At 39.8% G+C, this 24,457-nt stretch overlaps 1 protein-coding gene across 2 annotated transcripts; it reads right to left on the bottom strand.

Annotated features, from left to right (window-relative positions):
* Window positions 1-738: 738 nt before the first annotated feature.
* Window positions 739-20,429, bottom strand: KLHL31 (kelch like family member 31). Of its 2 annotated transcripts, XM_045867024.3 has the most exons (4): window positions 20,163-20,429; window positions 11,418-11,503; window positions 7,340-8,544; window positions 739-5,389 (listed from the first exon to the last, which is right to left on the bottom strand). In XM_045867024.3, the coding sequence occupies exons 3-4, from the start codon at window positions 8,509-8,511 to the stop codon at window positions 4,657-4,659; spliced, it is 1,905 nt and encodes a 634-aa protein (XP_045722980.1). In that variant the 5' UTR covers window positions 8,512-8,544; window positions 11,418-11,503; window positions 20,163-20,429; the 3' UTR covers window positions 739-4,656. The 2 variants fall into 2 exon arrangements, with proteins under 2 accessions (XP_045722980.1, XP_045722979.1); XM_045867023.3 differs by lacking the exon at window positions 11,418-11,503.
* Window positions 20,430-24,457: the final 4,028 nt, after the last annotated feature.

Here is a 24,457-nt window from a genome sequence, read left to right on the forward strand (position 1 = left end):
TTTAAAAGGTGTTTCTCTGAAAGGGATAAGAAAATAAGCCATATAACCAGAGGCTACTGTATTTGTTCAAACGTTGGGGAAAAATGCCTCCCTTCCTCACCACTCTTTAAGGAACATGTCTGGTCTGAAACTGAGTGGAAGATTGGCATTGGTATAAAGAATAATTCATCACAAAGTTACAAAGCTTGGAGAAGTTTAAGAACAAGTAATTGCTGCCATTTAGAATTTTCTAGAAATGACCGCCTCAACTGAGTGTTATTCTTTAACTACTAGATCAGATCAAAGATTGAGCATCTTATGTTGCTTACATTTCCTTTGCTCATTTGGAAGGCAAGGTGGAAGAGTAGGGCTGTGAGGGTTTGCTGGGGCAGCAATACAATTTCATTTCCTAAAATGTAGTTTCATTGAAAATGATGACGAACCCAAATCCGTGCCGGGCTGGCTGTGGTCAGGGTGAGAAGGAGGCTAGAAACCACCACACTTAATCTATGATTTCTAAGTGGTCAGGGCTGAGATAGACCAAATGTAGGCTTTTGTCTGAGCTACAAGCAAGTCATTATTGATGTTTTATACATTTTTCTTTTACTAGTCTGCAAGCTATTGGAATAGCTCTTCAGTTATTTGTAATTTCTTTTGTTGTTGTTGTGTTTTGTTGAGGTGAATCATCATGAAAACTAACTAGAGGAAAAAACCAAACACTCCAATCCTCACACAAAGGACACTTCAAAACTACCCACATTTGATCATTGACTAAGCTCTTACTGAATACAGCTTTATTGATAGTGATGAGGATACAGATACCACATACATTTTAGTTTGTTGTTCCTTTTATAATACCAGAATGTTTTAAGCAAAGAATTTGTTTTGCCAGAATTTGCTGAATAAATGCAAAGGTTTTTTGTTTTTGTTTTTGTTTTTGCTTTTGTTTTTTAAGGAGTGTCCAAGACAAGTATTTTATCTCAAATTCTCTGGGAGGGTAATTTTGATGGTCTTTACCCTCTGAATGTGCTGCAGGGTAAATCTTTAATGTTTTAGATTCTTTAATTCTTATAATTACCAAGGAGGAGTGTTTAGGTAATTGTGCTGTAGTTTTTACTGCTATGAAGAGACATACTGAAAAATAATTCCTTGTAATGCTGCCTTGTGCTAGAGAACGTATTCATCAGTGGCTCAGATGAGGACAGAGCTCATTCAGAGAACATTCATTCAGAAAAGAATGCAGAAGAGTCCTTCAAAGAAGATTACATAAACGTGTTTCTTTGTAACTCAGGGAAAAAATTAAACGAAGTGATTCTAGTTTCTTTTATCTAGTATCTTGCATCGATTTCTGAAGATATTTGGCCAAGATAACCAGCAAAAAATTGACCTTTTAACACTTACGTATTTCCAGGGAAGCCTCTAGTTACATGCATGTTTGTAAAATACACTTATTATAATTGCTACTCTGCCTTAAATCAGAACCATTCAGTACTTTCTCACTTCCTTCTTTCCCCAATTACACCTCTTCACTCGTAACACCCCACTACCATTGATTAGAATTATGTTAATCTGTACCATCACTGACTTTCTATCCTAAGCCAGTCTTACACCAGAGGAAGTAAACATAAAACTCATCCAATGCCAATGAAAGCAACTAGTGCGTCAGGGACAACAGCAGAGCACCAAGAGTCTAACTAAAAGCAGACAGACTACATTAAAGTCTTGCTTCCTCGAGACTTGCACATCAGGTCTCTGGCCCATTCAGAAAAAGAGAGCTTATCATTTCAGCTGCTGGGTAACCTGCTACTCCTCTGATGGACTGAACTGATGCTTTTATTTAATCGCAGGACTTTGCGATTACAAAAATAATACGTCTTTTATTTTTTTTTTTTAAGAAAAATAAAAGGAGGTCCAGGGTTGGATCCTGAGGCTGGGAGTGTAGCTGAATGTAAGCTTAAAACACATTAAAAATGAAGTCGTTTTCTAGCTGGGAAACATGGACAAACTGTCACATTTTCTAGGAGCGATGGTTCCAACACATTATTTTGATTCTATAGACCTCCATGTCTTTCAGTTGTCAGGGAGGGATGTCCCAGGATATAACACCTTCACCCATCCTTAGGTTCCATGCTCCCTACCAATTTGCTATGCCAGAAATTCCAGTATTCGAAATTCATACGGTCTTTATTTATTGCCCTAACTGTTGAAACAGAAGATAGAACAGCAATGCACCCAGGAACCTGATAAGCCCAGACGGGTGTGTTTTCAGAGTCTTCAGATAAACCATGTCAAAAATACGTTACATGGTCATTTCAAATGATTTATTCAGGTCTAACATGTCTTCAGTCTTATGTCTAGAAAGCCACTGCCAAGTCTGTGTACAACCTCTTACCAAACTCTGAAGGCTGAAAAATCCTCTAGTTTCAATCTCTCCTCATTCTTCCAAGATAAAATATTACAACTAATTGATTCCTATTTCATTCCAAGCCTTAGGCCCTCCACTTCACAAAACCCCTAGGATCTCAGTGGGAGACACATCTACTAGTGTACATCAGGGATTATGCCCACTTAAGACCTGTGATCCGTAATAAATCACCTTTTTTTCTCTCAAAATTTATAACATACTACAGGCTGCTCAATTGTACAAGAATATACATTTATACCAAACTAAAAGATGTCAGAGTCACCCTCACATAGGTTTTGTCAGTTGTGGCCAAAATAATTTATTAAACATGAAAAGTTTATTTTACCAATGATGCTGCAAGGACAAAAGTTATGTATAGTTCATACAGTGATAGCTCAAGGGGCTCAATGATTTCACTTGCTCCATGAACTACTTTCTCAGACAGCTTAATTTTCCAGTGTGGACAGAGAAGGAGTCAAGGGAGTAGGTGCCATTAGATCTGCTCCCTACTTGGAGAAGCTCCGAATGTTCTGTGTGTGTGGGAGGAAACAGCCCAGTGTTTTTACATTAATAATGCCTTGTTCTCAGCTTACAGTGTTGTACGCTTTACCAAGTGGTACCATTAAATACGCAGAGATTGAACTTTTCATGAGGGGAAATGATACAAAATTGTTCCACAAAGTGTACTATATGAACCACTTTTCACAGTTCAAATAAGATATTTTAAATATAAATATTGTAACTCTAGCAATAACCTATCTACACAAGGTAGGAGAAATGGGATTAATGAAAACCCAGTTAGATTTCCACTTATCTCATGGTTAACCATTTAAATAGTTTTATTTTTCAAAACCCAATTGCACATAACCCATAATTGATAGGCCACGTCTCCAAAACAAATAAACCACCAAAGAATAAAGTGATAAATTATAAGAAAGGAAAATATGTATCATTTACTACAATCATTCCCTTGCTCCAAAAACTTGGCAAATATATAAGAAAAATGATATCAGGTGGATACACTTTCATTTGCAAAGCTAATTTGGAGCAGATGACGTTAAAACATATAGAACAGAATGGGCATTGATATTTCCATGTGAAATGAATGTGTTAGAGTTTTAATTAAGAAATCAGGAGGATTGCTATGAAATTGGAAACAGTGACATTTACTAACAGGAGAAGCCGTTTATCCTGTTATTGCCAAACCCAAGAATTCCAAATGTTCTCTTCATTCTCATCCATATAAAAAATGGGGGCAATCAAATTATCGGCATCAGATGCATAACTTTTGGGCTATATAAGCTTTAAGTTAATGGTCCTTATGGCCATAGTCTTATTTGGTGTTCTTCTTGGGGCTTATATTAGGGTCAAGGTTGCATCTTGGTGTAGTTTTTAGGATCAGAGTAAGGCTCCCATGATACAATTCCTTTAATAGGGGACAAAGGTTAAAGTGCAGATACTTCTAGGGGAAGCAACAAAATGACCTAAATTTACACCATAAGCTAAATGACTAGTAGTTCCTTCTTTGAGAGCAGTTTTTTTCATAGCAAATACCCTGGGGACTGAGGCACAGAGGAAGAGAATAAGGGATAAACCAGAGGGGTCAGTGTGACAGTCCCAGGGCGGAATCCCTGTTACTTTCCAGTCAAACTTTGTTTTAAGCTTTATGACTATCATGGGACGCCTTTCAATATTCTTTACTCTCATGTATGGAAAAAGAAACTGCTTTTAAATGTAGAATTAAGTCTTTACGGATATAGATGGACTTCCATTTTAAAATAAAAGCCATAAATAAATACTTTTAACTTCCTAAAGAAAAAGACGAGAGAAGAAGATAAATTTTCGGGCATGAAATTGCTTGCTCACATAAGCTTCACGTGTACCAAAGGGTAGAAGAAAAATCTCAAGTGTGGGTGTAACCGCTATCCATGAAGGGAACATGCCCCGGGGGAAGAGTGCCTACAACGAATTCTGTCTGCCACCCAGTGGCCGCTGAAATAAATGCTTTCTTTTCTTTGTTGGCCAGGGCCCTGTATTCGGCTTAAAAAAAAAAAAAGAAAATAAATAAAATAAAAGACACAGAGGTAGATTACGCCCGCCACACCAGGAATTTAAAACTACCAAGACATCCGCCTCGATATGTAAGATACATACGCCTCGATATGTGTAAGACGCAATCACTGTAGTAAATGTTAGATATTTTCCTTTTCGCTAACCGAAAGGGAACCCACGACGCCTATTCGCCCTTCCTGCGTCCCCGCATCTACCTGGGTTCAGATACTGACTGGCACCGAGGACACCGAGCTGGCTCGGGATTCCCGGGTCACGCTGTTGGGCATCGAGAGCGTGCAGCAGGACACGCCCACGGTGGCCTCGGGCAACTCGTCGTCCTCGGTCCACTCGTTGAGCTCGGGGCTGAAGCACTGGACGCACTTCTTGTACTTCTTCTCGCCCTCGTTCCAGCCCCCCAGCAGGTAGGCGCGGCCGCGCAGCGCCGAGGCGCCCGCCGTGCTCACGCCCACCAGCAGCGGCGCCGCGTAGCTCCACTGGCCGGTGGCCGGGCTGTAGCGCTCCACCGTCAGCACGTCCACGCGCTCCCCGCGCGGCCCCAGCTGGCTGCCCCCCATCACGTACACCCTGTCGCCCAGCGTGACCGCGCAGTGCCAGCCTCGGGGCGTGCTCAGGCCCGGCAGCTCCTGCCACGCGTCGCCGGTCGGGTCGTACGCGCACACGGAGCGCGAGTACGCGCTGCCGATGTACCCGCCGGTCACCAGCACGCGGCCGTCGGTGACCGCGCTGGCGTGGCAGCAGCGCGCCACCTCCAGGGGCGTCTTGGGCTGCCACTGGTTGGTGGAGGGCACGTAGCACTCGAGCGAGGCCAGGCTGCCCTCGGTATTGCGGCCGCCCACGGCGTAAAGGAGCCCGTTGAACACGCTCAGGCTGAAGTGCGTGCGCTTCTGGTTCATGCTGGCCAGGTGTATCCAGGTGTTGAAGCGGGGATCGTATCTGAAAATGGCAGAGCAAGTGTGACAGCCTTGTTGGCGGCAGCCAGGGAACCCACGTGACTCCACAAACCACAGCGTGGAAATTGTGACCCTCTTGATGCAAGGAGGCTACGCTACGCACAGAGCGCAGCTCCGCACCTGGAGGCTGGTGTTTGTTTCTCAGCCAGTGAGGAAGTGTGACACTTGATAAAGACAAGACGGGCATTGTGACTCCCCCTAGTCCCGTTTATAAAACCACTGCCTTTGGGCGCCTGGGTGGCTCAGTTGGTTAAGCGACTGCCTTCAGCTCAGGTCATGATCCCGGAGTCCTGGGATCGAGTCCCACGTCGGGCTCCCGGCTCAGCGGGGAGCCTGCTTCTCCCTCTGACCCTATCCCCTCTCATGCTGTTTCTCTCTCTCTCTCAAATAAATAAATAAAATCTTTAAAAAAAATAAAACCACTGCCTTTATCGGGCCTCTTGGAGAAGTCCCCACAGAGACCAAACTGTCAGTCCCTCTTCTTCTATACTCCACACTGTCCATCATCGGGGAGGGCTTATGAGATGCGCTTGTGGGGAGGCGGTGGAAGCTGGGTATTCGTGGCAATCAGAAAGGGAACACTGCCACATTTAAGTCAGTTCCACACATCTTCAGACAACAGCCATTCCTGGCTCGTTCTTACTGCTTAATTAAGATAGGAGTTGGCTAATTGGATTTCTCCATGTCTCGCAAACATGTTCTCATGGATACACCTGACCTGATCACTGCAACAGTAAAGCTAAGTCACTCAACCAAGTCTTCTGTTTAGAATGAGATCAATGGAACTTGTGTCCAAAAGCATCACCAGAGGCTTAATTTGATATTTCTCTATTTTCTAGCACTTATTAGTAGGTAAGATTTTTTAGCTTAGAGATATATATTTTCAGTGTTCTATATTACAGTTATACCATAACCACTGAAATCAATACTGCAAAAACAGTTACTTGAATACTTAACAGAGTTATCAGCAGGAGAAAAATAAGCAGTCATAGAAAAACTGTTTTAACTGTTCACATAGTTCCAAAGTATTGTAAACACAGACCTCCTTGCATTAGTTTGATGTTCATTTTTCTCCCATTTAACTTCCAAATCAAAACTTAACTATACTTATAAATTAAAGGGCAAAAATAAGTTAATCGTTTGGATTCATTTAAATGACACACATATAATGAAATAATAAAGAATATTTTCATGATATACTTTATAAATTTTCAGATCTTGCTCATTAGTTATGTTCGACTTTGTATTTCTACCATGATATAAGCATGACTTCCTGACATTTCATATATATGAGTGTTTTTTATTATAAATATACAAAAACAACATGGCATTTGAATTCCATTTTCTGAAGGATATATTATACCTTTACTGTTTCTACATGCATCAAAGATATTGACATTTTTTATAGTATTCAGTCTTCAAAAAATATTTAGAACTAATTACCTGCCACATTTTTAATGATCTCATTGTATTTGCCAATTATGAATCTGACAGTCATTAGTAACAGTCACTTAAAAGAAATTTTGTATTATTTTGACCTTTCTTACCACTTAGTGTTAAAAACTAAATCTGTATCCAGTTTCTTTTCAGAAAAACAGTGTACTGTGAAGGGCACCTTACTATAAATGAGAGAATGTGTACCACTCACTTGTGGTACAACTTGTCTAGGTATCAGATTTCTCACATGTAAAATCAGAATAACCACATCTTCCTGGCTCATTTCATAGGCTTATTCAGAAATATAGAGTGCATTTTATATAAGCATATACTTCATGTAATGTGGACTGTTGTATATATGAAATGTGGCATTATTATTATTATTGATTTACTGAGCCAATGAACTAAGCTAACAGGCAGGACTCATTTACTTCTATGTCAGAGCAATTTCCTCATAATATTGAACCATTTCAGTTCCTAATAAAGGATCAAATACCTGCAAAAATTGCTGACTGCATGCTTGGCTTGATTTCTTGCATCATTCTGGTCTTCACCACCGGCCACATAAAGAAACCCGTCCATCACAGCCACACACTGATTAAAACTCTTGGCTGGCATTTCTGTCAGTTTGCTCCATCCATTTTCAGGGTCTCTGTACAGGATGTCTCTACTAAGGGACTTCTCAGTAAGTCCTGGACGTCCCCCAACAGTGACAAGGACTCGACAGCCCCCGCGGATTCTCGTGCGCCTAGACTGCAATGTGTTTTGATGGTATGGAAGTAAGTGGTAATTCATAGCATCTACAAGAAGTTTGTGACAATCAGCGTCTTGCATCATTCTTGGTACAGACTGAACATAATTGACCAGGTCTTGTGCTGAGATGGTACCAAAGCGGATATTGCTCAGAAGATCTGCAGCGTATTTCACTCTCTTTTGGTCAAATTCTAACCATTTCATTGCAATCTGGAATGCTAGTATTTCAGAAGGCAACTGTAAGTCATCATCTATAAGAAGTTCATTAATTTGCTCAAATGTAAGTTTCAGAAACTGATCTGATTCTGCAAATTCAAGGAAGTTATCCCGGATAAATTTTTGGGCTGCTGCTTTTGCATTTTTCAGGGAGTATGTTTCAGCAATGTTAGCAATGTACATGCAATTCTCAACACTCATCTCTCGGATCAGAAAATCACTGCACATCTTTACAAGGGTATGGATCTGAAGATAGACAGCAGCAGAAATAATGCTTCCTATTGTATACAAAGAGAGCGTCAGCTTTCCGGTGTAGGCATATGCGATGACAGTAGCCAGGCCCAGTGGTGAGATATCATTGAGATCCACCCTTTGGGTAGATGGGTCTTTTTTTAGGATGTTGTAAAAGTATTCACTGCACGAAGCCATCACTGACTTGTGAACGTCAAAGGACTTTGTTTTGGTGCCAATAACTAGGTCGCAAAGGAAGTTCTCCTGCCTCATTTTACTTAAGCCTTCCAAGAGGTTGGGGCCATAAGAAGCATCTGTTAATTCAGAAGAAATACAGCTAAGGCCATTGCCTCCCTCTAGGAGCCCATTCAAAGTATTTAGTTTGTTTAGGGGGCTATCTTCTACGATTATGGTCATCTCATTGATATCTCCTTTGCTCTTTCTGACAGTCTTCTTTTTGGGGGCCATGTTGGCAAACACACTGTCACAGGCAAGAACTTGCTAAAAAAAAAAAAAAAAAAAAAAGCATGGTTTTATTTTTTTTACTTTTTTTTTTATTATGTTATGCTAATCACCATACATTACATTTTATTTTAACGGTGCTTTGGACTTTGAAATGCTACATTGAGAAACTGTTCTTTTTCACAATAGTTTTTAAATGACATAATGTAGATTAAAACTCAAAGTGGATGTAAAGACTTACATTAAACTAAATGTACATTTTATTGACGCATCAAGCACTGAAGACAATTCTAGAAAGATTTATATTATCAAATGAGACCTCTCAATAGCTATACTGCTAAGTCATTTTATGCAGAGGAAGTGACCAAATACTCTCTGATCTAGCTGTACAGCAATTCTAGAATAGTAGTTAAACAACATTTGAAGGGCTTAGTTTACTCTCCTGAAAAAGTGAATTATAACTCTGAAGTTTTCCTCAAAAAAATACTAAAATTCAGGAATCCATGTAAAATGTATATATATCAGAATAACTGTGGAATTTAAAAGTCAATAGGTACGGACTTGTACCAATACATTTGTTCAACTGATTTCCACTCTACATAGTCACTAAAATAACTTCCAGATGGATGAAATCTCTAAATCACACTCACACACACACATACACACACATACACAAAAGAACTAGAACAAAGTAGGTTTTTTGTTTGTTTGTCTTAATTTTAGGGTAGGAAAGGCCCTCTTAAGCATAACCCAAAATCCAGAAGCCATAGGGGAAAAGACTGAAGTATCTGAATACAAAAAAACAAAAAGACAAGAAACAAAAAAACCCCCCAAAACTTCTATAAAACAACATCAACTATTTAAAAGACAAGCAATTGATAGTGAAAGATGTTTTTAACATTCTTGACAGATAAAAGGTTAATTGACATGTTTACAGAGCTCCAATAATTAATTAATAAGGAAAAGGTAATCCAATTAAAAATTATCAAAGACTGTGACTAGGTAACTAGGTTGTTCACAGAAAATAAAATAGAAATAGTTGATAAATACTTTTTTTAAAGCTAAACTAATTATAATCAGGGAACTATCAACTGAAATACAGAGATCTTTTTTATTTTTTTGTGGACACATTCTGAGTATCAGATGGTTAAAATATTTTTTAACATTCACAATATCAGATATTGCTGTGGTACTCTCCATACATTATTGATGGAGTATAATTGATACAGTCTTTGCTTTGACATTAAATCTAAATCTAGGAATGTGCTCATAGAGATATATCCTCATAAAGATATATTTATATGGATAATAACCATTTTTCACTATCAATGTTATAAATATTTGAACCAGTTTTTTATTTTTATTTATTTATTTATTTTTAAAGATTTTATTTATTTATTTGACAGAGAGATAGACAGAAGAGCACAAGCAGAGGGAGTGGCAGAGGGAGAGGGAGAAGCAGGCTCTGCACTGAGCAGGGAACCCGATGCGGGACTCGATCCCAGGACCCTGAGATCATGACCTGAGCCAAAGGCAGACGCCCAACCATCTGAGCCACCCAGGCGCCCGAACCAGTTTTTTATTTATTTGTTTGTTTTGAGAGCGAGAGAGTGTGAGTGAGCAGAGGAGGGGCAGAGGGAGGGGGAGAGAGAGAATCTTAAGCAGACTCCATGCCCAGAGTGGAGCCCAACATAGGCTCAATCTCATGACCCTGAGATCATGACCTGAGCCAAAACCAAGAGTTGGATGCTTAACCAACTGAGCCACCCAGGCACCCCAATATTTGAACCAGTTTTTAAACCTGTATGAAGTGGTCTGAACCTTTAAGGTAGCTCTGAGCAGCTTTAGTATTAAACAGACTTGAAATATATTAAGTTTAGCAAACACATGCATAGCCCTTAAAATATCATTGATTAAATTGTTTTAGAATTTTTCAAAATATTGAGCATAGTCATCAGAAAATGTAATACTTGGACTTTTTCAATGGATTTTACTTACAGCATGGTAGCATTCACTTTTTTTGTGAGATTACTCTTTTTTTTTTTTCATTTTTAAGATTATAAAATCAGTATGTGTAAATTCAACAATTCACAGTTTGGTATATATTATTCCAGATAATTTGATATGCTTATACAAACTCGTATCTGCACATTTTTGAGCAGTGGTGTGCTGATAAATCAGCTCTCTAAGAGTGGGGGAGCCCTTATTTGTAAGGTATGGATTTCTTTGGGCAAATACACTTATTGTAGTTGATTTTAAGCTCTCTACTGCTTAACAACCAGCTTGTCAAACTCCTGAAGGTATAACAATTGGTTCTCATGAGCCAGTACAAGTCAGCTTCAGCATACCACTCTATGAGAACTTACATCAAAGCATGTTTATGCTTTATTATTCAGCAGTTTGCTTTTTTCACCTAGCAGTAACAATGTACCTCCTTCCATATCAGGACACATATAAATTTACCCTATTCTCTCTAATAGTTGCATAGTATCCCATACTAAAGATATATAGAACTTATGCTATTCTTTTCCTACTGATGGACACTTAGGTATTAGGTGTTTCATAGTTTATTGAAGGGTGTGTGTATGTATGTGTCTCTTTTAAGTCACACTGTTGAGTTCATCCTGAAGGGTAAAACTTCGCTTTGATCTCCCTTGAAAGGCCCTTCAATTTAATTACTGGAATGTATGTTTAAAAATTTCATAACCTTTCTATTGTGTTTGTCCTTATTCCTTTCCACATGGAAGAAGCATAGCAAGTAGGTAGGAAACAGAGATCTATCTCTTTGCCAGGGCTTTTGTCTTCCTCATTAAGCTCAAATTGTCATATTCATATTTACATTTGGTTTACAGACTGCAGCACATTTGTCCTTCCTCATTCTTTCTTGCAAGCAATGCCAGATGCAACCTTACCTTATGAAATACATTTTCAACCCACCATCAGTTTAGTCTTCAAATGCATTTGACTTAGGTGGTAAGTGTCCCCGTGATGGATTTTTCTGGGGAAAATTTTAAAAAATTTTGTTCAGCAAGCAGTTATCAGACACCTCCTGCTGTGTAGGCAGCACTGTGCTGGAAATGATGGAGCCATACAATACGTAAGTTATGGGAGACAGACAAGACATGATAAGTACAAAATGGTAACAAGTAACTAGCAAGCACAGCAGAATATATTTTTTTTAAGCATCAGTTTCTACCATCTGGAGTAGAAGCACCAATGTGTCTTTGGGAAAAGTCTTGTCTATTTTCCTAGAAGAACCCCTTTGGAGAAGTTTCTACTCATGTAGATGTAGGGCTCATAACCACTCATTATTTTGAAGGAAATTCTGAACTTGAGGAGTAACATGGATGTTTTAGACTGAAATGGTAAATATTCTGTTTATCTATCATTAAATGATTACAGTAGTCCCCTTTTTATCTGTGGTTTCGCTTTCTTCAGTTTCAGTTACCCATGGTCAACTGTGGTCAGGAAGCAATCAATGATCCTCCTGACATATCAACAGAAGGTCAATGGTCACAATGCCTACATCATTCCCCTCACTTCATCTTATCATGCAGGCATTTTATCATCTCACATCCCCACAAGAAGGGTAAGTACAGTACAATAAGATATTTTGAGAGAGAGACCACGTTCACCTTTGATTATAGTATGTTGTTATAATTGTCCTATTTTATTATTAGTTACTGTTGTTAATCTCTTACTGTGTCTAATTTATAAAATAAACTTTATCACAGGTATATATGTATAGGAAAAAACAGTATATCTAAGCTTCAGTACTGTTTGCAGTTTTAGGCATCACCCGGGGGGCTTGGAATGTCTCCCCTGTGGATAAGCGGCAACTCCTGTTTTCATTGGCAGCACACAGGGTGGTATTTAAATATTCAACAACTGACAAAACGGGGCACCTACTAAACGGTATGGATTCATAGGTTCTGGAGCTGGGTTCCAGAGGATTCCCTGGAGGACTCTGTGTAAGTTTTCAGTTGCTGGATAATAGTGGGGCCCAGGGGCTTCTCAGAGAAGGATGGAGGGGTGGGAGGGATTCAGGGGGAGGTCAGGGCAGCAATTACTTGGCTGTTTATTTGCCCATTTACCAACTCTGTACAGAAGGATCTCTATTTTAACAACTGGTATACTGTACCGAATCATTCTTGTCCTTGGGACAGGGTATAATTCTGAGGTTTCTGGAGAAAAGAGAGAATCTGGCCTCGACAACACAGCAATATGATGGGGCTAAGGAGACAAAGGACCAGCAGGGAATTCCAAAAGAATCCAAAGGTGAACTGTAGGAGCACTAATATATGATTTCCAGTTTCAAATCTTCTTTTTCTACATTGTTATTCTCCTATATCAGACTTAATTGAGGTATCCTCAGGTATCCTTAATTAAGTTTGATAAATTGCTGACTAGCTCACTCTGCCTTTAGGAATACCATATAGTATTGTTGGGAAGACCCCAGCCTCTGAAAGACCACTTAAGTTTAGGAAGGAGCTCTAGGGAGTGAGGGGGTGCGCATGGATTAGAGGGGGTAGGGGGAGAGGTAGGGGGAAACTACCAAGGGTCTATAGGGAGTGTAAAAAGCAGGATGATTTTGTAGAGGAGTCAAGAGTTGGAAAAAAGAAATAGCATAGGATGAGTCCCCCTACGCTTGCAAGATTTTGGGGTGTTTTTTGGTGGGTTTTGTTTTTTGTTTTTTGGGGGGCTTTTTGGTGGTTTTTCACCTAAGAGCAGACTGCAATTGGTACTTTACAGGGCAGCTACAACTCCAACAGGAAGTATCGCTGCATTGAAGAAGCAGAGGATAGAGTTTGTGGCAACCACATCCTCTGGAAAGTGAGCTGGGAATTTTGGAAAAGAGAGATCCCAAAAGGGAAAACTCAATGGAAACTTAAAGCTTCAGGAAGGAATGAAGAGCATCAGAAATAATAAATATCTGGATGCATATAAAAGACTTTTTTTCCCCTCTGAGCTTCTTTAAAATGCATATAACTCTTCAAAGCAAAACTGATAACATTGTCTTGTGGGGTTTCTAACATTTCTAGATGTAGCACATATGACAATTACAGCATAAAGGATGGGGTGATGGTAAGTGAATCTATACAATTACAAGGTTTCTATATTTTATGTAAAGTGGTAAATACTAACTTTTGTAGCTGTGAGAGTTTAACTTTGCATATTGTAATCTCTAGATTAGTGCTGGCCAATAGAAATATAACATGAGTCACATATGCAATTAAAAAATTTCCAGTAGTATGACATTAAAATGTTAAAAAGAAACAGGTGAAATTAATTTTAATAATATAGTTTATTCAACCTAATATCTACAGAATATTATGTCTATATGTAATTGGTATAAAATTATTAATGTGATATTTTACATTTTTTTAATCCTAAGTCTTCAAAACACAAAGTGTATTTATATTAAATGAGCACAGCTCATTTTGGACCAGCTACACTTTAGGTGTTCAATAGCCACATCTGACTGATGACTGGTAATGGACAGTAGAGCCCTAAAACAACCAGTTAAAGAATGCAAAGTATAGCTGAGAAACCAATAGGTAAATTTAAATGGAATTCAAAAGAGGGCAGCAAAGTTGGAACAGAGGGACAAAAATTAGAGGAGACCAAAAAAAAAAAAAAAACCCCTCCAAATAATTTAATGGTACACCTAAATCCAATTGTATTACTTATTGTATTAAACATTGTAATTAAAAGACACAGGTTTTCAGGATGGATAAGAAAGGCAAGACCCAAATATATGCTGTCTACAAGAGATTCACTATAAATATAAAGACACAGATAGGTAAAAAATAAGTGCGTACAAAAAGATTTACCATGGAAATAGAAGACTGGAGTAGATATGTTAATATCCAGGTGAAATACACTTCAAGAAAAAAACAATTACCAGTGATGAAGAGGGAATTTCATAATGATTAGAAGTTCAAATCATCATGGGATATAACGAATATAAATGTATATGTGCAAATAACAGACCTTCAAAGTTATGTGAAGCAAAACAATGTGACTGGATTAAAGGGAGAAATAGGCAATTCCTCAATTATATTTGAAAATGTTAGTAACGGTCTCTCAGACAAAAAACATCAGTAAAGGTTTAGATTATCAAACAACATTATTAATCACCCTGACTTAATTGATATTTCTAGAACACTACACCCAACAAATGCAGGATAAAAATTCTCCTCAAGTGTACATGGTACACCAAGATAGACCCTATGCTGGACCACAAAACATGTCTCCATAAATTTAAAAGCACTGAAGTCATACAGAGTATGTTCTCTGATCATTTAGATGAAGTGGTGTTAGGATGGGAAGGTTTGAAGATAATAGGAGTCTTGCTGGTCCTGGTACCAAACAAAGGATTTTTAAGAGGAGTGGGTATTGGAGGGAGAAGGTCATTAGGAGTAGAGGAAATGCCTCATGCTGTAGCAGGGAGCCATGACTCAGCACGGTATGCGCAGACTCAGATAGCTGAGTCATGAGGGAGACAGTGGGCGGGCCTATTAGGCCAATACATAAAGGATGTTGGATGCTGGGAAGGGCTTGAACTCAATAAATTCCTTTATGATCAAGAAGGATTAAGAAATCTCCAGGAAGGGAGAAGACAATCTGAGGCCCTAGTGAAATCAGTAGTTCTTCCAGGCCTTCCTTCTCTTATTTCCTGTTGCCACTTTTTATTTCCTTTATATATATATATATATATATATACAGTTGACTGTTGAACAGCACAAGTTTGAACTGCGTGGGTCCACAATAAGTATATTGGAGATTTTTGGGGAGATTTGCAATAATTTGAAAACACAGATGAACTATGTAGTCTAGAAATACTGAAAAATTAAGAAAAAGTTTGGTCTGTCATGAATGCATAAAATGTACATAGGTACTAGTCTATTTTATCATTTACTACCATAAGATATACACAAATCTATTATAAAAAGTTAGATTTTATCAAAACTTAGGCATACAAACACTTACAGACCATGCATGGCACCATTTATAGTTGAGAGAAATGTGAACAAATGTAAAGATACAGTATGAAGTCATAACTGCATAAAAGTAACTGTAGTCCATACTATACTACATAAGAATTTTGTAGCCACCTCCTGTTGCTATTGCAGTGAGCTCAAGTGTTGCAAATATTCTCTTAACATGCTGTGGGACCCTAATCATCTCTGCATAAAGAGTTTGTCTCCCCAGTAAATTGTGTATGGCAGTAGTTCAGTTTTGGGGGAGTCAAAAGTTATATGCAGATTTTTGATTATGTAGGAGGTTGGCGCCCTGAACCCCCGTGTTGTTCAAGGGTTAGCTGTTTATTATGGATATATCATTTTATTCTTTAAATGCTATTTTAAATAATATCAATTAATTCAATTAATTTGATTTTAATATTATTAATTTTTTTAAAAGATTGTATTTTACAGTAATTTTTACGCTCAATGTGGGGCTTGAACCCACAACCCTGAGATCAAGAGTCACATGCTCTACCTACTGAGCCAGCCACGTGCTCCTACTAACACTTTAAATAATATTTTAATATATACATTTTTAAAATAAGAGAGGGATTTTAGAGCCCTCAAAATCAGTTTGTAGAGGTAACTGGCTTCTTTGGCTCTAGGGGAGGAGGAGGGAGAGAAACAGGAGACTGGTTAAGAAACCACTGAAATCAGAGCCTACATTCCACTTCCTAGTGGCCATATTTTCCCAGAGATGCTCGCAAATTCAATCTTTCTTTACTAGAGCTGCCACTACATCCTTTTCCTAGGTGTGCACCTTGGAGGTGAGACTGTATATCCACCTGCCCAGGTGTTCTTAGTCTGTGCCCTGTTCCTCCAATCAGGACACCACAGACCCCTCAGAGAAGCCTGAGGATCAGTCACCCCTCTGAGGCTGGACAAATCTAGGATATAACCTAGACATTAAGTAATAAATTTTGAAAGCATCCCATTCCTATTGATTCAATTATATATTAATTCAGAGTTGGATGAGGGTTTTAGTTATTATTTTTTTAAAGCTTTTTTCTTTTTCTTTTTTTTAAACTGAGTGAGTGCCTTGTGGCCAACTGCTCAGGGATTCTCCAGGCTTGGTAGCAGGGCAATCACCATGGATACCATTCCCTGGGCAGGGCTTTGACTGGGGTCATGGTCTGCGTGGTGAGGAGCACACAGCCTTGCTGAGGTGCCCATGGCTGGGAGAGTTTCAAGACTGTTTCTCTGTTTTTCTTAAAGCACAACAGGCTTGATTCTCCCTCTCCATCCAGCTCCAGGGAGCTGCGGGGCGGGGGAGCCCTCCCACCGGGGGATCAAAGAAAGGAAGAACTATACACACTCCCTGAGACAGCTACAACTTGCACTTTTCACACAGCCCCTACCATAGTAAGACTTGCTGGAGAGAGGACCAGCTACCGCAGAGGAGGTGGTGTAATGGGATGAGCAGCTATTTGGAGGCACTGCAAATCCTTTCCCATCCCTTTCCTTTTTGGGTGAAAGAAAAGACTTTGCACAGGGTGCAGAGGGTTATAGGAGGCTCCCTATGCTTCCAAACTATCCCTTCATTCTGTGCAGAAAACCCAGAGAATTCTCTTTCTCTGACCACAGACACCACAGCCTCCTTCCCTCTCTGCTCCATCCAGGATTACCCAGAGCAGCCTCTTGGGTTCCTGGAAGAGCTGCCCATTAGCAACTAGATAGAAGGGTAATAGAGATGCACCTCCACACTCTCCTCCCATTGTCCACCACAGATCTTGGCTCTCGTGTCATTTCTATTACGATAGTGTCATCATACATTCGGCATCCAATAAACAGCTGGGCAGTCATGTGAGCCATCGCATTTTTCATCGTCTTTTGTATTTGCCAAATTTAAGTACATTAATAATTATTCTTAAATATAAATCACCGAGCATGAATCTATATTATGTATTAATTGTAAACTGTTACCTCCATTTCTAATTAAAATAATAATTATATTAATTTATTAATTGAGAACTTACTGTGTGTGCTGAGCCCTGGGTTAAGTACTTTACATGACTTTATTATTTTTTTTTTTAATTTAAGCATCACTGAAATCTGAAAAGATGGTCATATTATGTTCATTTTACAAATGAAGAGATTAAGATTCAGAGAGAGTTTAAAAACATATCCAGGGTCACACAAGCGTGCAATGCATAGTGGAGCAAAGACTCAAACCCAGATTGAGTCCTGATCCCCATAATCACCTCCCTTAAAGCCAGGGTAGGTTAAAATCTGTGGCAGGTTAAAAAGTTAGCTCTTTCCAGCATGAGAAGACAGAGACTGAGTGACACAGACCTGAGGCTGTCAAATAAAAATTTGGATATAGAGAACATGAAATGGTTCTTTGTAACTCCAAACACTGAAATAAGAGAATTGCCTTTTCGAATGTAAAACAAATCTGAGGATGAACAGAACCTGTGGATTTCTTAATCCTGTTATGGGTAGTAAAGATAGAAAACTTTTGGGTAAGCCAAAAATAGAAATAGGTTCAAGGAGACCCTGCATGAATTTGTTGATCAGAGCACAAGCACTTCCTTTTAAGTGTTGGGTTGAATATGAAATTATCAATTTTTGTTTAAAAACAAACATTAATTCCATATGGTTCAACTTAGCTAGAGGCTTATGTCTGGCTTTTATCTATAAAGTATACAGAAACTATGCACAAAGTTAACTGTAATTCCATTCACCAAGACTGGATACAGGACACAAGGATCCAGTGCTAAAATTTTTGGTTTGGGTTTTGTTGAAATTTCAGGAAAATAGCTCTTTCTCTTCCTAGTCTTTTGTATGTTTATGTGTTGGGGGGGTGGTTGGAAATGTAATTTTTCAGATTCATGTCTCTTTGGTTGTCACAGAACTGGAAATTGGGTTTTAGTGTTCTTTTTGCTTTAACCATCTAATAGACCTATGGCAAAACATCAATGAATTAGAAATTCAGTTTAAACATCCGTCAGATGAGGATATGTGTAACTTTCAGTTCTAAAACTTGACACAGTGTTAAGAATAAACAGCTGGTTTTTGCTGCCAGAATTGTCAAAGTCTGGTCCTAAATCTTTTCTCCCCTCAATATGGTTTTTCAGAATCCTAGGATCAACTCTATCAGATACAGACACACCAACTGGGACAGGATTCTTCACCTGGGAGGCATGCAGCGGGGTCTGGGTTGCCAGAGTTAGCCAATAAAAATACAAGATGTCCAGTTAAATTGGAATTTCAGATCAACCATGAGTCATATTTTAGAGTAAGTATATCTCCTGCAGTATTTTGGGACATACTTATACAAAAAATTGGTTTGTGGTTTATCTGAAATTCAAATGTAGTCTGGGTGTTCCGTATTTTATCTAGCTACCCTGCTTGGGTTTTAAGTGAGTCCATGAATTCCATGGAAATTTCTAGAATATTATGAAACATGTTATGCATGTGTGTTTATGTGTCTTCTTCTGTGGAGTGGGCCTAGAGTTTACACGAGGTTCTGAAAAAGACCCCTGACCCAAAATAAACCCAGAACCACTGGGCTGAAGACGGTGCAGACAAGAAATGGTGACGTAATTCTACTCTTTGAGGATCAGGCAAGTCCCTGTGAAAGAATTACTCTAGAGAGAAGCTCCTCTTGGCCTGACACAGCTCTCAGATGAAAATCTCCTACAACTGATTATAGAAAAGAATTGCCACTTTATATTTAAGAACATTCTCTTTTCTGCCGCCTTCTCCCCTTGCCTCCTGGGAGAGCCTCTCCACAGGGCAAGCTGAAAAGCCATGTGTGCTCAAGTATCACTCTCATTCTCATGCCAGAATGAGCTGGGATCCCAGAATGTGTCCTTGCCAAAGGGGCAAATCAGCTGCGCCTTCCCCCTGTCCTGTCACATTCCAGTCGCTGCATCTGTCCCAGCTCATCAGCACTGACTCCGGGAATAGAAACACTCCAGCTTCTGCTGCTTGCCATTTTAAGTTAAGTCCAACTTAAGGGGGCTTTCCCACTTCACCGTTTCACTTCTAACATAAAACAGAGGTCAGGATAGCCATGGGTGCACATCGAGAACAAAAACTCATTTTATGGTTAAGTAAAACACGTGTTCTTTTTATAGGGGGAGTTTCTATTTTGCCAATAGGAACATTTCTGGGAATTTGAGGCGTTCTCTGATTTTTGTGCTACCAATTGAGTTGAAACTGATTGTATTTCATCTAAACATTATCACGTACTAAATGTTTACATGGTTCCTATAAAAATGAAGATGGAATTCCAAACTTTGTGAACAAAACCTGCAAATTTTACTTTGTCCCTCCTTTCTCTATAAAATGAAGGAAGAAAAACATGCATTAGGCTTTAGAGATGGAAACTTATTAATGGACATGACAAGTAATTTTACTTTCTAAAGGCATCCCTCTCATGCATTTCTATTACTACGACATTCTCCTGATCTCTGGCATTCCTTACATTTCGAGAGAATGTGTGCTGGCTCCCAATTTCAGACCCAGAACATGAGCAACATGGCCCGGCTGTAGACTGCCTGTCAGCGACATAGCTCCACCACCACGAGCTTGCGGACACCTCCACCCTCTCCCACCCACACACCCATATGCACCCTCAATTCTAGAAGACAGGGATTGGAGATCGTGGCCCCAGCTCCTTACCCTCCTGTGTGGCGTCTGGACGTGTGATGATGAGTTTTCAGCAGCAGGCTCCTCTTGGGAAGCAATCTGTGGAGAGAGAGGGAGAGGGAGAAGGAAAATGTGGTGGGGAGCCACCAGCAGCCACCTGATGAGTCCCAGCAGCAGCAATTTCTGGAGCGACCCTGGGCGGTCCCAACTGGATGAGGCAGCAGAGCCCACGCTCCCCCAGCCAGCCTGCCACAGAGTGGGCGCTGCAGTCCCCTCTCCCTCTTTGGCCTTCAACTCCAGGCCTCCTGGGGCAGAGGCGGGGCTCTGGTTGGTGGAGTGGGGTTGGGTTTCTTGGCCTGCTCAGTTGTTTAAAAAAAAAAAAAGAGTCAAGAGTCAGTCACCCTGGGTGGGAGGAAAAGAAAATTAATTAGGTGGGAATTGAATTGTTGGAAGCAGGGATTTCAGGGTACATACTTGGTAAGAAGAAGGGAAGTTTGTGAATAAAAAATGAGTTTCTAGAAAGGTAAATCGCCTGGTCACCTCAGGTCCTCTGAAAAGATAGAGTTTATAAATAGGCTGTTCTTTAGAAGAAGAGCACGTGTTTAGGAGGACAAGGTGCTTTCTTTGATATCTCACATGTGGCATCAACATGATTAGGGTCATGGTATAGTTTCACAGACTCAGGTTTGCGACCAGTCCTTGACTCTCCAGTGATCCACAGAGAGATCTGAGGCTAACACACACTCTAGCACACACGCAGGTGTAGAAATATCTACTTTGGCAACACTCCATGTGAAAACAAACAAAAAAATTAAAGGATTACAACTGGCCACAAGTTTTTAATAGATGCCAAGGGTGTGAAATGGCTGCTAAGAGTTAAAAGTGATATTAGACTGCAATAATGGAAAAATAGATCATGGAAAATTAATGTTGTAACTATTAGTCAGATGATGTGTTAGGCATCGCTTTGCCCATTGGCACACTGCGAAGTTATTCTGCATCCTGAAGGAGGTGGTTGGAATAAAGAGAACTTCAGAAGCTGTGAATATTGGGACTATCTGAAGAAAATACCAAGAGAGGACTTAGGATGGATGAAACTCCTGTGGCAAGTGTATTGGGGGTTGTTGTGCAACAAGGGGATTCAGTGAACATTCTTATAGCCTATCATGGCCGAAATTGGGCCCGATGGGTGGAAATTCCAGGGAAATATTAAAAATAAGGAAAGAAAACTCTGATAGCAACTGGTTTCTAATGACGAAAATGGGTCCTAATGATGAAAAAGGAGCCAGTTCCTTATGAGTGGAAGAGGGGAGATAAAAGAAGCCACACGACTGGGTGATGTAGGGACTCTCGTTCTGGCTGGGCACTTGCATTGGATCATCCCTGATATCTTTCCAACTCTAAGACTCTATGATTCCATATGTATTGGCTTCTAGTCCTCCCACACCTCTCAGCTCGCTGGTTAGCACCTTAGTTACTACTTAGGCTTAAATTCCATTCAGCTTTTTAGCAGGGAAAACTATTTTGATTTTTTAAAAAAAATTCTTTGTTTTCACCCATAGATCTCCAGCTTCAAATGTGTCAGAAGTTAAAGAAGTTCTTTATTGTATGGTTTACACAAAGCTAACAGAGGACCACTCCCAAGTGATCCTTCATGTTTCTGCCTCCTTGATTCCAGTCAAGGACCAAGGCATTCAACTCTCTTCTTAGTAGTATGATAAAAATCAGCTTTAGATCAGTATTTATGATAATGATTATATGATTATGGAAAGGCCCTTCAAGAAGTAAACAGAAATTACCTGGGAACCTTGTTAAAAATCAATTTTGATAAGGGAGGTCTGGGGTGGGGCCTGAGATTCTCTTTTTCTAACAAGCTCAGAGATAGTGCTGATATTGCTGGTCTACAGACCACACTTGGAGTAGCAAGGATTTAGAATGCTTTGGCTACCTAACACCTGAAGGGAAAGGATTTCTTGAAAAGGCAATAAAAGCCATTCTATCAGAACACATTCAATGTTCTAATACCAAATCTACAAATCCAACAGGAAGAAGTCTAAAACCTTTATTCCTTTGCCTTGTTAAAATGGAACAGCCCTCCTTCTAAACCCAGCCCCTGCACTGGTACTTTGGGTTACAGATATAACCACCTGTTCAGGAACCTTGCTGTATCAGTTCATCTTACTCTCCTCTAACCCCCCCACCCAACCCCGTCTCTGCTAGCCAATTTCTACCTCTGTTTAATGGCACGCAAACTCTTCTATTTAAAACAAATGCAACAAAACAAAGCTCTTAATTTAGTCCATCTTCTCCTCCAGATGAGGCCATATTTCTCTCCACTTCTTCAAAGGCAAACTTTTCAGATGTATTGTGCATATTTATATCTGTAGCCTCTATCATGTTGCTTCCCATTTTCTCCTCAAATCAATCCAACTAAGCTCCCCTGTTTGCCCTTCTACGGAAGTGCTTGTGCCAAAGTCATAAATAACCCTGAGTCACCTCGTTTTTTTGGACATTTGCCAGTGCCCGACCTTTCTGAATTACTTCACACAGTTGACCAATCACTTTGACTACAAATTCTCTTTTCCTATTGGTTTTCACTTTTCTCCAGTTGCTCTGGTCATTTCTTCTCATTCTCCTTTTCTAGAAAAAGATCTTCTACGCAACTCTTGCAGGTTAAAGACTTGAGAGCCGTCCTAGACTCTCTTCACTTCTCAAAGCTGCATTTGGCAGATGAGCTCATACATCCTAGATATTCTACAGGGTCCTTAAAATTCATTATTGCCAAGACTCAAGTCATCTTTTCCCTCAAAGTATGCTCTTTCTACAATATTCCCTTTGGTAGTATATAAGCCATTACTCATCTAGTTCCTTAAAGGGTGGACTTGGTATCATCATTTGCCTCATCCTCTCCACCCTGCACCTCTGTCTCCTCATCTCATTATTCACCATGTCCTGTTATTATATATCTGTAATATTTTACCTCCTGCTACCATTCTGGTCCCAGCTATTACTACCTCTCACCTGGACCATTGTGAAATCCCCCGAAATGGCCTTCCTATGTCTACTCTTGCTTCTCTCCAACCCATCTTTCATGCAATGTAGCCAGAGTGATATTTTCAAATTTCATCATGTAACTTCCCTGCAGAAAGTTCAATAGCTTTCCATTTCCTCAGGATAGAGTCCCAAATCCTTTTCTGGCTTACAGTGTCTTTCAGCCACCTGATCCCTGATTTCCTCTATGGTATCTTCATACTCTAGCAAAACCAGCCCTCTTCAAGTGCCTCAAATATATCCCATCTCTCTCCTGCCTTAAGGTCATCGTACTTGCTCCCAGGATGCTGTCTATTTCCCCTTCCACTTCACAGTTCAACAACCCCTCATTGGACTATAAGTGCCATAAACGACAAAAGCTAGCATACTTATTCTGTACCAGGTACCTGTGGTAGGAGCGTCTAAAATGACCTCTAAATGATTTCTGTCCCCTGGGATTCATAGCATTAAATAATCTCTTAACTTTCAGCAACTTAATTCTAAACATAGAATACCTTAACATCGAGGGGATATGATTTCTATGACTAGATTACAAAAGATTCTGACTTCCACCTTAAGGGCAGACTTTCTCCCTTGCTGGCTTTAATGAAGCCCAGTGTCATACCCGAAATACTCAGGCAAGGAACAGCCATCTAGGAAATGAGGCCCTTAGTCCAACATTCCCCAAAGATGTGGGATCCTGCCAACCATCCCTGCGTGAACTTGCAAAGTGGATCCTTCCTCAGTTGAGCCTTCAGATGAGATATCAACCCTTGTGAACATCCTGGATAAGCACAGACAGGTGGGTAACACAGTGTGCCATCCCTGGTCAAAGCCATTGGCATGGAGATCAAATGTTGTATGTTGGCCAAAGCTCAAGAGAGTGCTTCAGTTAAAATTGACGAGGGTGAAACTACTAAGGACTAGCTTTGCCCCCCTGTCACCCTTCTTTCTGGCACCAGGGATCCCCAATGTGCACTAATGTTGTATTTTGAACATGTCAAAATCTGTCAGTTTGAATGTGTCATACATGGTGTTTGTCACCTTGGCTGACATGAAGCTGTTCTGTGAGGTTTGCTTCTCAACTAATCAAACTGTGCAATACTTTGTGAAGTACTTTGATTTCATGAATGAGAGACTCTAGTTAAGCTCTGCTTGGATCTCTGACCTACTGAAACTGTGAGACAATAAATGTATATTGTTTTAAGCTGCTAATTTAGGCAACAATAGGTAACTGATACAGTACACTTCATGTGCTTTTCCTTACAAACTAACATAGTCCTCACAATATTTTTATC

Source organism: Mirounga angustirostris, unplaced genomic scaffold (genome assembly GCF_029215605.1).
Source record: "Mirounga angustirostris isolate CCGP_5_RB_7025 unplaced genomic scaffold, mMirAng1.0.hap1 SCAF_8, whole genome shotgun sequence".
Taxonomy (NCBI): domain Eukaryota; kingdom Metazoa; phylum Chordata; class Mammalia; order Carnivora; family Phocidae; genus Mirounga; species Mirounga angustirostris.